This window comes from Peromyscus maniculatus, chromosome 7 (genome assembly GCF_049852395.1).
Source record: "Peromyscus maniculatus bairdii isolate BWxNUB_F1_BW_parent chromosome 7, HU_Pman_BW_mat_3.1, whole genome shotgun sequence".
Taxonomy (NCBI): Eukaryota; Metazoa; Chordata; class Mammalia; order Rodentia; family Cricetidae; genus Peromyscus; species Peromyscus maniculatus.
This window is the reverse complement of record NC_134858.1, coordinates 26629085-26642843: the sequence shown is the minus strand read 5'-3', so window position 1 is coordinate 26642843 and position 13759 is coordinate 26629085. Positions and strand designations below refer to the sequence as shown.

General features: G+C 44.4%; 1 protein-coding gene across 4 annotated transcripts in view; it reads left to right on the top strand.

Annotated features, from left to right (window-relative positions):
* The window catches only part of Ntm (neurotrimin), a 987861-nt gene extending 976366 nt beyond the window's left edge, over positions 1–11495 (top strand). For 2 of the 4 annotated variants that reach the window (XM_015995471.3, XM_042280600.2), the window contains 2 exons: positions 4826–4858; positions 9700–11495. In XM_015995471.3, coding sequence (XP_015850957.1) covers positions 4826–4858; positions 9700–9800 — 134 coding nt within the window. In that variant the 3' untranslated portion in view covers positions 9801–11495. The remainder of the gene's footprint in view (positions 1–4825; positions 4859–9699) is intronic. The other 2 variants (XM_076575913.1, XM_006976566.4) reach the window with 1 other exon arrangement.
* The last annotated feature ends 2264 nt before the right edge of the window (positions 11496–13759 follow it).

Genomic DNA, 13759 nt, shown 5'->3' with positions numbered 1-13759 from the left:
GAGTCTCCAGATACAGGCTAAAAGACAGGGACTTCCTTCCATATATCCATTCCTTTTCAGTTTCTTCTCACCAGTCCCTTAGCCTGGACTTCCACTCTCATCTCTTGCCCATTTATGATTTGTATCACTCTTGCCACTCTATGGATGCTTGTTGTTTCATCTCATTTCCTCTGGGTCCACTCATGTTGTGTGAGTGATATATTACAAAGTTGTCACCACGTGCCACTGTCCTCTTCTAGAGAAGAGTAGTTTTGTTTGCTTCCCTGTGTTTTTTATTATGCAGGATAGTCAACTCATGGCCTCTCACATACTAGGCAATGCTTTACCACTGAGCCACAGTTCTAGCCTTTGATGATTGTTTTGGCCATTCTGCTAGCTCAGAACTCCCTAGTCCCAACACAGTTTTCTGACTCCCTCATCCTACCCTGCACCCATCCTGTTCATCCATTTACATTCTGACTGTGTGGACACTCACAGAAGACAGCCTTAAATCTGGGAGGTGGAGGGAAAGATAGAAAGAAATGAATTACAGGGGAGCTATGTGACAAGTGAAGAAAAATGCTTTTAGCATGAAAAGAGGCAGGGCTACATTATCTACCCTTGTGATGCACGGTGCCATGCTGATGAGTCAGAACAGAAAAGTGAAACAAAGAACAGGGAAGAAAAAGGACAAGTTTGTGGATGTATTCAAACTCAACTTGTGACGCAGCTTCTGCCTTTGAACTCCCAAATGAGGCAATTCCAGATCTAAAATAAAGAGCATTAAAAAGCACTAACGTCAGAGGTGGGAAGGACAGATGTACCATGGTGCTTTCAGCAGTTATTAAGCTAATTATGACCACTAGAACTACATTGTTGGAGGAAATGGGAGCATTTCATATTCAGAGAGTAGTCCCTAACAAAGCAATTTTTACTTCAGGTTACATTCAATTGGTGGAGAAGCATCTCCCCAAAGCATGTGCAATGAAACTTGGGAGAAAATTCCCTCCCGTTATGATTTCCTCTCACCCTTTCATCTCAGAAGTCTCCTTATTGGGTGTAAGTTAAGGCAGAAATTATAGACTACAGAAGTCTGGAATGTTCTAACAGATTCGTGTGTCCTTTTGCATAACCACTGGACTAGACTGTAAAGCTAGGCATACTTTAGAAGAAGCAGACCTTGCACTTGAACATTTTTACTCATTTATCTACATTCATTTTCTCCTTACCATGGCTTGTTTCCAATGGAATAGACGAGATAGCTGTTTTCTCTAGGGATACCTCCACAGGATGCTCTTCTTATGTACAGAAAGACTTATAGGACTGTATGGGTTTCTACAACACGAAACCCTTGGCCTTTAGAGAAATTTGAGGCTGCCTTGTTGCTTACTATCTAAATGGACGAGAAGTGATAAGAGAATTTTGTTCCTCCTCAGCATTTTTGCCACCCTTGACTTATTTCTCTGCCTCCCTTTTGCAAACACAACAGATTGCATGTCACCTTACAGTATTAATATTTGGTGGTACAGGACTCTCAAAGTGATAAATAAGAATTCTGGGCTGTGCCATCATCCCTCACAGAGCTTCTGTGGGGGTAAGAATGCAGGGCCCATGCTGCAAGCTCAGCGGCACCCCAGCTGCTCTCATCTTGTCTATTGACCCTCTGTCTTCAATCTGCTCAGATCTGATGATATCAGTGGGCTCAGAAATGTTGGCTTATTAATACCTGTGAGCCTCCCAGTATTAAAGAATGGACAACAAAAGCAGATATCTCCTCCTGGATTTCAGAAGGAGATGATCAGTTCTTCTTGTAGAGAATTCAACATAGTTAGCTAGGCCAACCTACCAAGGAATCATGCAGTCAGCATATCTATGGCATGTATATGAAAAAAAAATGTTTTTTTTTCCTAGAAGAGTGAATTGAACAACCATATTCACCCAGAAGCAAATTTCTCCCTGTGAGATTTAGAGGCCAGCCCTGAACTTGCCTGAGCACTTAGATTCAGCTATGAGTATTTGCTTGGCTGACATAATGATCATTTCTAGAATGCACAGAAATATGCAATATTACCTGACTTAGGGTACTCTTCTCCTTTTTATATATTTTCTCCCTCTCTCCCTCCCTCCCTCTCTCCCTCCCTACTTCCCTTCTGTTGTTCTTTCTTATCTCTTCTACCCAGCTTTCCTTTTTCTTAATGTTTACCACACCACCATGGTTCTCTCTGGCTTTGTGTTAATATATTATTAGCGAAAGAATCAACTAAATTTTAATGCAGGTTCTATTGAAGAAAAATATTTGGATTGTTAAGAATAATTTATTTTTATAATTTTTAAATTTTAATTGTGTGTGTGTGTGTGTGTGTGTGTGTGTGTGTGTGTAGTCTTCCCTCCTTGCATGTCTATGTACCACATGCATGCCTTGTGATATAAGGTGTTGGATCCCCTGGAACTGGAGTTATATACATGGTTATAAACTGCCACATAGTAGTGGGAATTGAATCTGGGTCCTCTGCAAGAACAGCCAGGGCTCTCAACTACTGAGCCATCTCTCCATCCCCCACTTCTCCCCTCCCTCCTCTTTCTTTCTTTTCTTTCTTTCTTTCTTTCTTTCTTTCTTTCTTTCTTTCTTTCTTTCTTTCTTTCTTTCTTTCTTTCTCTTTCTTTCTTTCTTCCTTCCTTCCTTCCTTCCTCTCTCTCTCTCTCTCTCTCTCTCTCTCTCCTTCCTTCCTTCCTTCCTTCCTTTCTTTCTTTCTTTCTTTCTTTCTTTCTTTCTTTCTTTCTTTCTTTCTTCCTTTCTTTCTTTCTTTTGCTGGCTATCCTGGAACTCACTATATAGCCCAGACTGGCCCCAAACTCACAGAAATCAGCCTATCTCTGCCTCTCAAGTGTTGGGACTCAAGACATGTGTAATCACACCCAGCTTTATTTTCTTGGTAGCTAAGATGTCACTCAAAGCCTAGAACTTAGGGCTATCACTGGCTTCAGAGGCTCTCACAAAGTTCACACAATGACAGAATGTCACCAAGACAGAGAGTATGCTGTTACAACTCCTGTACCTCTCCTTGATGCTAGAACAAAAGTATCCCACAGTCCACAGAAGGAACAACAGGGCTGCAATTTCCCCCTCCTGCACTAAGCAAGAGTTGGCTGACCTAGAAAAGACCCAAAAGAATGAGTTCTAGATAAAGTCGGGACAAGTGTCAAATTGCCCTTTACCTTGTGGATGTTAAAGAATTGAGTTCCTTTCAAATGGTTGCACCAGGAATCCAAGGCTGGGGAAGCTGAATGAGAACAATTATGTGTATGCTGTTTCTGGATTTTCTGTGTGGTTTCAAAACCAGGAGTGTGTGCTTTCAGTTTATACCACTTCCTCATAGTGGCAGGTCTACATAGAAACTACTTACGTCCTCCTGTAGCCCTATTTGAGCCAGTAACTGCAACACTCTGGAGGTAACAGCCTATAGGCCACCTTATTTTCACTGCTTGTTGTCTGGGGGCAAAGTCTGTATGGTTTCTTTAATCTCCATCATCTCCACAGGCTTTCCTTCCATCTTGGTACAAACCAGTCCCTCCTCAGCTTCTGGACCTTTCCAAGAGCCTAGCAAGTGCTCCAAAGGACTGTCCATGCTGTGCACAAGACAAATGGGGCCAACACATCTGCCTTCCTTCCCCCATCTTAACATTACCTGGGACATTCCTTCGATGACTAAACACTGGATCACCTCTCACATCTTTATATCTTCAGAAGGGCTTCTTAAGGTGGTAACATACCTTAAATCAGGAGGCCCAAGCCACTAAAGAATAGTTCAAGAGCCAGAATCACAATATGCATTCATCTTCCTACCAACACTGAGGTTGCAGTTAGGATGCACTGTATTGAAGTCTGATGTCTCTCCAAATGTGAGGACATCTGCACAAAGAACAGCTCCTAAGGTAGCACTTTAGTGACCAAAGCTTTGATGGTGTTTCATATGCTCCCTGTATCCAGATGAGCAACTTCACAGGCCCTTGGCTAGAGAGGGAAGTAAAAGGTGAATGATTATCACAAATCAAACCATCAAAGCTCTTGGCCATTCACAGAAAAATGGAGAAAGCCCTGAATATTCTGAGAGCATAGTGTCAAGAAAATGGGGCTTTTTCACAATCTAGTCAACAGAGAAGCCTACATTTTTACATATTTACAGGGGCTTCCAGAAAGTCCTGTTGCAGCACAGGTACAGATGTCACTGTCTCTGGTGACCCCAGAGAGGGGGAGTCCCACCAGGCCATCTTGAAGTCAGATAGTAAAGGCCAAGATTCTTCTGGCATCTAAGAGCTGACTCATCAGTGTTTCTAAGAGACAAGATAGAACTAAAAGTGGGTCAGACTTTCACATTTTATAGCTAGCACAGGTACCCACACTCAAATTGCTGTAGTATAAATCCCATTGTATCCGCCAACGTTATACTTAAGACCACAGAAATCAGTAAATCAGGGGATTATCTGATGGGAGAATGGACATTTCTATGATGAGGTTCTGACTCAGCAGCTCAGATCCCAAAGGAGTAGGTGTCTCCTAAGATCAAGTGTGTCATATTCAGGCCCCGTTTCAGTCTGTGAGCCACCATAATTGTCATCCGTGCTCTTCCTTGCCGCCAGTTCACTTCTAGTGGAAAACAAAACAAAACCTGAAGGGCTGTGGGTGATGGACAGTGGTCAGCATATCTAGAGGCAGCTATAAGGGGCCTGGGGACTCTCTTGGCCCAGTAACAACTCTGGATTGTTTCCAAGACCATCTGAGGGCAACGTAAGCACCTGAAGATGCTTTCTGCCTTAACAGTGGCTTATTTTTAATTTTTTTTTTTAGAAGTGAAAACTACAGCCCTGACCCCTTGGAAAGGTTTGTATATTTACTTCTCAGGCAGCTGATGCCTTAGTGGGAATGGGGTATGTAGTTTTCTTCATCTCATCCTAGATGCTTTCTTCTTTAAGCTCACCCTTAAGCATTCTAGAGGGACCTCTCCCCGACTCCTGAGTGATTTGCCATCAACCTAGATTAACTCCATTCCCAATGATGTCACATCCTGCGTGAGTTGCTCCACTTGCACGAGTTTAACTGGTCCTTGTGGTGGCACTAATGAGCACCTACCTATATTCAAGAGCTGGGTTCCTGGACCCTGGCACTGGGCTTGCCTTTTTTTCTCCATGAAGCTCGCTCTAATGCAACAATCTTCTCAGGCCATAGCCTCGCATGCTGCCTTTGCTTATCCCTTTCTCTCCTTTTCTAACTAGGAGCTAGAAGGAAGGTGGGGAGAGGGAGGGAAACTTGGGAGGAAAGGGGAGGTTCTTGGGTGACTCACTGGGACAGGAATAAACTGTGTCTTATTTGAGGCTTTCATGGCAGCCAGATGTTTCCGATGGATAATTGACACTCATCACAGCTCTGCGAGACCCTAACTGTCCTGGTAATTAGTCTCTTTAGGCCTCCGCTGCTCTCTAATGAGACAGTGGCAATAAAGGCACCCAATGTGGAATGGAGGCGTGGCTGGGTGAAGAACAGATGCCTCATCTGAGTGACCGTGTCACCAGACACATGGGATAAGCTGTCACTTCCCTAGCATCTACTGTGAAAGGGCCTTGCCCTTAGCAGGCTGTGACCTATGCCTTCCTGGACCAAAGATCTTCACCCCAATGGCATTCTTTCCTCTAGTATTTGCTCAGTGTTTTCTCAGGGTTGGGCAGGCCAGCCTCCAGCAGTACTCAGATGGGTTAGGCATCAACCTCACCCTTCTGTGAAGATACACAAGCTGAACCAGTGGGAAGCAAAGTACATTTGAAAACTGAAGCCAAGGATCAGAGAAGGCTCTTGAACTCTCAAAAGTAAAAGTTTCCACACATTCCAAAAGAAATTGCAATCTTCAGCCCAATCCTTAGACATTATAATAGATCCCCAGCCCTCTTAAATTCCTGGTCCATAAGGCTTTGCCTTTGGGTAGAGTTGCTCAGTCCTGGGACTTCCGGTGACTTTGTTGGATAGAGTTTAAAAAGAGGAGGAAGGATTTCTGTAAAAGACATTGAGATAAAGCTGAAGACACAGTAGGGAAAGAATTATTTGTTTGTTTCTTATGTGGTTTGATTTTTTTAACAAGTATAATTTTAAGAGAAAGGAAAACAGAAGTACAAGGCAAATAGAGACATGTCAGCATCAGTTAGGGTTCTCCCCTCTAGTCAGTAAACACTAGAATACCTGCCATGGTCAGGGAGACATATACCCTGCCATTAGGAAGTCATAGCAAGCCAGATGTGGTGGTATGCACCTATGCCCCAAGAACTTGGGATCCTGAGGCAGAAGGATTAAGATTTCTAATTCAGTCTGAGCTGGATAGGGAGATGCTGTTTCTAACAAGTAAATAAGAGGGGAACAGGAGGGGAGGAAATGGTTTTAGTTGGTGATGGCATTTAGGAGAAACTGCATGTCAGACAAATATGGAGAATTAGAATATTAGAATTCTGGGGGCGGTATTTAATAGCAGAATGGATATGTTACTGACAGAATCAATGGACACTGCCTATAGGAAACCACTGGAGTTCAGAGGAGAAGCTGGACTAATGACTAGAAGTGAGTTACATGGAAAACGTTTCACACAAAGGGCTAGAGATTGTGAGCTTGTGAAAGAAAAAAATATGGCTGGGGAGTGCCAGCCTGTGTGTGTGTGTGTGTGTGTGTGTGTGTGTGTGTGTGTGTGTGTGTGTGTACATGTGAGCTTGTTAAAGAAAAAGAATATGGCTGGGGAATATGGCTGGGGACTGCCAGCCTGTGTGTGTGTGTGTGTGTGTGTGTGTGTGTGTGTGTGTGTGTGTGTGTGTGTGTGTGTTCATGTGCCTCCATGCACTGGACTAAGAAAATTTAAGAAAACATGGTAGGAAGACAGCCTGGGCCAGATAGCTGACAGATAATACAATGTGATGATAAACGTTCTACCAAGGAGCCAGATGTTTTTGTTAAGGCTGTAGCACTCAGCTGGAGCAATTTGGAGGTGTGGGAATGTTACTCTGAAATTAATTTAAGGGGTAAATGTGAGATGTCCCAGCAACTGGTGACAGTGGTAGCTGGTGAACTCTGTGACTTGGGAGGTGGGTCATTGAAGGTGTCTCTTCCAGCAGCCATGGAAAGAACTCTTACCTTGCGCTGTCTGTCTCCTGCTCCTTCATTCTAAGTCAGGTTTTCCTATAGGCACTGAAGTGACAGACAGGGTGGAAGGAGAAGGTGTGTGCATTGGGTGGAGGCAGTGGGATATCTGGACAAGGTTACTCAGGCCTGAGTAAGAACAGCAGGAAGGCCCTGTGAATTTCACCAAGACAACCCTTCCTCCAAGCAAAGCGATGTGTTCCCAGGCACTGCTCTGTTTTCTATAGTTTGCTGGCTTAAGAGCTGTCCCTGTAGACTTCTTGGACTGTTTCCCAACATAGGATTGAACCACAGAGGAGTTCTGAGGGATGTACCCATGTAACTGAACAAGAGCCCCAGGAGAGCAACTGGCAGAGCTACCAGGCTGTACAGAGGCTCCAGGTTGGACACAGGTGTTCAGCCTTACATGGACTTTCCTAACATGGGAACCAGGCAGGGCTTCTGTTGTATTCTGAGTGGCTTGTGGCTTCTGCCCTTCAGTTAAGCATGAAAGGAGGGAATGACGGAGAGAAGGAGCATCCAAGTGTTCTCAAGGAACTGACATTTGTTCTCCATCTCTTTTGTCCCTAGCTATCTTCTTGGCCTTGGCAGGTAGTTGGGTGAGAAATGCTGAGGTTGAATAAGGAATGGGCTTTAAAGCTGAAAACATGAGTATTCAAAAACAAAAGAGGTAGAAGAGACAGACAGAGAGAGAGAGAGAGAGAGAGACAGAGAGACAGAGAGACAGAGAGACAGAGAGACAGAGAGACAGAGAGAGACATGTGCTACAGTCTGTGTCCTGACAGATTCCCAGCAGATGAAGTACATGGGACATGTTTTAAATTGTGATGGGCAAGGCACATGTAGAAATATGGAATGGACCACTCTCTTTACCAGGAAAGAAATGGAACCTGGCTTTCACAGTCTATATATAAGATCTCACAGCCATAGGCACAGACAAAGGCCAAAGTCAAAAGAATAGAGCAGTCCACAGAGGAAAGACTCCCTCACAGTATAGGAATGTAACCTCTTTCCTTGGGGAGTCAAGGAGTGACCCTCTCTTCTGTGAGAACAAGGAAAGTGTGTGAAGACAATGAGTGGATATAGAAAGCGAGTTCCTAGTGCTGCTTTGGATGGAAACCTAGCAGCTAGATTCTAGAATGTGTAAGCACTTGGTGACTAATCCCATGTGACAAGCAATGGAAAGGTAAGTACTCAGTATTTTCGTGATTATGACTCTTCATCACCTGTGTACCCAAGAATGCTTTCTACTTTGTGTTGCCTGGGTCACCTCCCTGCCAGGCATAAAGCAGAACAGGGTTTCCTGGACTTTCAGCATGACAACTTACCATTACCAAGAAGGTCCCAGTGTGTGACTCCTATGACCCAGGCTAACACAAAGTTGGCAGCTGCTGACCTCAAAGGACCAAGAAATGCAATCATATGGGCAGCAGCTATGTCAAAAATTCTAGGACCTGACAGAATAATCTCATGTGCAATCAAGAAGCCTGGTTGAATCTGGTCTGATTTAACCGGAAGTGACTCCGGTGCTGAGCTCCTGATTCAGGCAATCAAGTTCTGGCAGTATTCAGGTGAAGACAGAAACTGAGTATGGTCACCAGCTGTGAATATCCCTGAGAAATTCAGTGTTCCAGAGCAGAGCAGAGCAGGTCCAATCAGAGGCCATGTCCCTGTTAATTAAGTGTCTAATTCATCTGATTTCTGACTGTATGTGCTATTTTGGAATCATCACTTACTTTTTCATGGAAGTCCTTGGACATGAGAGCCAAAGTAGCCCAGAAGTTTGTTTATAACAATAGGGAACCTACTGAGGAGCTTTGCCACGTTGGAGTTAGTTCTCTCACCTCTTGTGTTTGGCAAAGAGCATCTATTTGTAAACCCAGTGAGTAAGTGCCACGCAGGGAAACTTGCCTCCCAATAGTCATTCTCTGAAGCATATGCTGCCCATCAATGTCCACATTAACCCTCACTTGCACTCTTGTCCACACCACACATGGTCTTGTGCCTTACTTAGGGCACCCTCTACCCAGTGAGAGCTGGTTTGTCAGACACTTGAGCTAAAGACTGATGTTACGTCAACCAGGTGGGAAAGAGGCCAAGGACTCCACGGGGAATCCCAGCACCACCCTGAGAATGACAGACTCACTTTGTTCAGGGGAAGAGCAGCAAGCAGACAGATTGTGGGGCCCAACAGGCTCTTTCCTGAACAGGCGGTATAGCCTGAAGGTTCTGTAAACGTGTGAGGCAGTTGGATCTCAGAAGGGGATGGGAGACAATGCAAGTAGCCAGGAGATCAAGGGTTTGACATTGTTGAAGCATGTTATGCCATGGGCAAATGATGATTCAACAGAGTCGTCTTCTCTGTTTGCCAGGGAAGGCATCCGTTTGCACGCTGAGTGTCCACGTGAGGACCTGGGAACATTCTGTGGTTCGCGTGCCAGATGTTCATCCTAGAGGGAAGCCTCAGTAGAAGCGACACCAGACCCATGGGCTGGTGAGGAGTTGACCCACCTTGCAGCAAGCAGCTCATGGTGTGTGTGTTCTCTCCACAGGCCCGGGTGCTGTCAGTGAGGTGAACAATGGGACATCAAGGAGGGCAGGCTGCATTTGGCTCCTCCCTCTTCTGGTCTTACACCTGCTCCTCAAATTTTGATGTGAGTGCCCCTTCCCTGCTGGGGAGAGCTGCCGCCACTGCATCTTGATACGACAGCGACAAGTCAGAATCCAATGACATTCAGAGAATTACGGCCAAGGGGACAGAAATTCGAGGGAGGGGAACAAAGAATACTGTGGGAGAGGAAAAAAAAATTAAAAAAAGGAAATTTGAAAATTGCCTTGCAGATATTTAGGTACCACTGAGTTTTCTTTCTTTTCCCAAATGGGAAGAAGGCACACCTGGCTTGGACCCACCCACAAGCTGCACTGTGTGACCTCTCTGTTGCCAGGGTGGGCAAGGGCTCAGCCACTCTGCCCACTAAAGTGCCCCACCATGGAACCTTCTGGAGTCAGCCATCCCAAATTCCATCGGTCCGTAGAGACAAGCACAGAGTGAGAAACAGGGGCCTGGATGTGCCGCAGAGGGCCCTTTGGTGGGCTGTGCCATGGTGGCATGTATCATGAAGTGTGAAATCCGAAGAAAAAAACAAAAAGACAATGACAAAAAAAAAAAAAGAAAGAAAGAAAAGGAAACAAGACAGCCTGACAGCACCGTGATCCCACAAGCGACAGTCACAAAACATATCGTTAAACTTTTGTTTGTTTGTTTGTTTTTTTTCATTTTCCCACATGGACATCACGGATAATAAGGGATTCTGATTCATTATTAATTTTATTAATTATATTTTCTGATATGAGTCTAGAGCTTAGTGCGTAAGCAAGAGACAAAACTAAAAATACACAGGAGAGGGGTGAAGAGAAGCGTGTTTATTAAGCATTACAAGCAAATAGTGTACTTTTTACTAGGTTTACAACTGGTGGACCCCACACTAGGTACTAACCACCTGGTGAGGATTTGGCAAATCCACCAGAAACACATCTGACTTAACAAACACCTCCACCAGCGCTACGGACTCCTCCTCATTTTGACATTTCATGTAGACAGTACTATGCTGTCTACACACTGCTTAGAAACGGAAGGTTGATCTGCACTCTATCTTGATTTGTTGGCTATGCTTCTTTTGACGACATATATTATACAGTATATATAAATATATATATACATATATTTTTTTTGTTAGAGTTCTAGCCATTTTGTTTCTCAGCAGGGTTCTTTCTCAGACATTACTGCATGCTGTATATGGCGTTAGCTGTGTGTTGACCTTCTAAAAGATGATAGAGTTTACTGGTAATTGTGTAATCAGCTCCTTCCTTCTTTTTTTCTTGGGTTATTTACATGTCAGAGACATTTCTAAAGAGCGGAAAGGACAACAGAAACAATCACTAATAACAGGCGCAGCGTCTTTCCAGGTGTGGCTCTCTGAGGCGGAGGCCGCCAGCTTGGCTTCTCCATCACACCTTGGGGCATTAACGGACGGCAAGCAACCGGACCAACTAAACCAACCGTCAGCAATCACTTGCTTTAGCCCATTGCGGGAATCCCTGATGCCTTTGTGACTACTGGAGAACTTAATCCTCTTGGTTTATTTTATTTAATTTTCCACCTTCGTGTGAGTGTGTATGAAAGAGAAGAAAAATGCAGTTTTTAGGTAACCATTTTTTTCCTTCCCCGAAGTCTGGGGACCAGAGAGGCCTCGGGGAGGGGTCCTGGATGTGATGAGGGAAAGTGGGATTGGGGGAGAGGGGAGGGATGGGTTGTCTCTGACTTGACATTAAAAAGTGTTCCATGTCCCTCTTCACATGGTGTGATACCTCATTCTGTAATGGGGGGGAGGGGGGAGGTGAAGAATGGAGGTGGGGGTGTCGCACTGCTCCTGGGAGGGAGGGGCAGGAGCTTGCCTTGGCAAGTATTCTGCTAATAGACAGTGGGGTTGGAGACTTCCTCCATCCTCCCTCTGAATGCAAGGAGAACCAAAATTTGGGGGGGGGGGGCTTGTCTTCAATACCTTTGATTTCCTTGCTGGTCAGATGGTCAAAGCCAGTCATGGATGCTAGTTCCAATAATTTTATCGTGGTGTGTATTAAATAACCCCAAATCTTATGAATTAGTATTCTGAGGACTGACTGCCTACCATGTCTTCTGCTACCACCACCCCCCAAACCTCACTCATACCCATAAATTAAGAAGAAAGAAAGATTTTAATGTAACAATATTCAAATAATTCTAAGACTGATTCTGGAAATGAAACACATAGAAGATTGATTGTGAGTCAGAAATGAAGTATCGGCTGGATAAGTCAGGAATTGCTGCCTTTGTGACTCCAGGCGTCAGCTTTGCCTGAATTGAGTCAGGATATTTGAAAGGAGGGCTGGCATTTCCAGCTACCATGAGCATTGACATTGAATCACTGGCTGTCTATCTCTTTGTCCCCCTTTGCCCTCCCACCTCAACTACTTCAGGTACTGGACAGCTCAATAGTGTGTGGAACAACCTGCCTAAGTCTTGTAGACTTGGGTTGATTGGTGTTGCCCCTCCCCACTGTCCCAGAACCACTGCAAGTAGGGGGCCTTGCATTTTCTTAGGATGCAAAGTATGAGTGGAAAGTCAAGACAGGAATTGAAAACAGAGAAAGATCAGCTGCAGCAGGTAGGTAGAGTATGGGTTATTTCCAAAACAGCCCCCCCCTCCCAGAACCAAGAAAGTATAGGGGTTTGATGCTGGGAGGCTGTAGCTATTTACTCATATAGGAAATTACTTTAGAGGTGGGCCCAGAGACATAAACACATTGCTTTCTGTTACACTGTGTGCTCAATTTTATCTAAGCCCCAAACTGCTCCAAGAAATAAAGTCAATACTTCCTTAATTATAGGGGGAAAAAGAATGAAAGTGCTAAGTGAGATTTTCTATTCCTCCTATGCCTCTGTCCACACTGGTGGAATTATCTTACAGATCACAGCTCACTGGAGTCAAGTAGAGAAAACATGGGTGACTCTCTTGTTTCTAAAGTGGAAGCCAGGGATCCCCCTGAAGAGGATATCAGAACAGCTGCAAAGACACATGACCCAAGCTTCACTGACTGAGACAAGAGAACATGACTCCCAACCTCGGTTGGAATAGATTTCTCTTTCAAATAGACAGCTGCTAGATATCTATGAATTGCTACCGTAATACTACTAGCTGACATTACCTTGTCACTAATCATGCCTCAAATCAACCTGTGACCATTGTCCCCTGAGTTAATGTCAGCCAGGGCTAGCACTGTAAGGTAGCACTGATGAGTAAGGCTTGGTCCTATCACTGTCAACTCATGCTCCTTTTTGCCTGTGGTTCTTTGGTGATCGGGTTATGGAAGAGCACATTCCTGGAGGACCATTTCCCTAAGGCTGTTGGATTTACCAGTCAGGAGATCTCCCTACTGTCTCTTAGAAGTGAAAGTTTCTTCTCCTCTGCTTAGCGGATCCATGAGGCCCAAATTGCTTAGGAAAGCCAAAGTGAATGGCATTCTCCCTCCTCAGCCTTCAAGTCAATTTAGGATTCATCACAGTGGGACACGGGAGATGACAGGAGCTGATAGGCACAATCCTTGGGCCTTCCTTTGTTGGAAACAAGAATGTGCTCAAAGTGTTTGAATCTGTGGAAACAGTCATCCAGACTAGAACCTGTGGTGACTTTTTTTCTTCATACAAAATAAAAGTTCAAGTATACTGGACCACTTGTAACTCTGAAATGAGTCATCATCCTACTTAAGAAGCACCCCATCCACCTCAACATTCGGATGTCCTGTAGCGGAACTGTTATCAAACACTGGCAAATTACTATACCATAGCAGCCTCTATGAATGTGAAAAGGATAGCTGTAGTTGAACAAGCCCTAAACATTTTCACCAACATTCCTATAAAATCTGTTCATATCCTAACAGAACACCTGCTCTCATCCAGACACACAGATTTGCAGTATCTTTCCATCCCCCATAAATGAGTCTCCCACACATATTCTACACAGTGGGTCCGAATTTCTATCTTGAGGCATAGTGACTACTCATACAAGTAGACAGT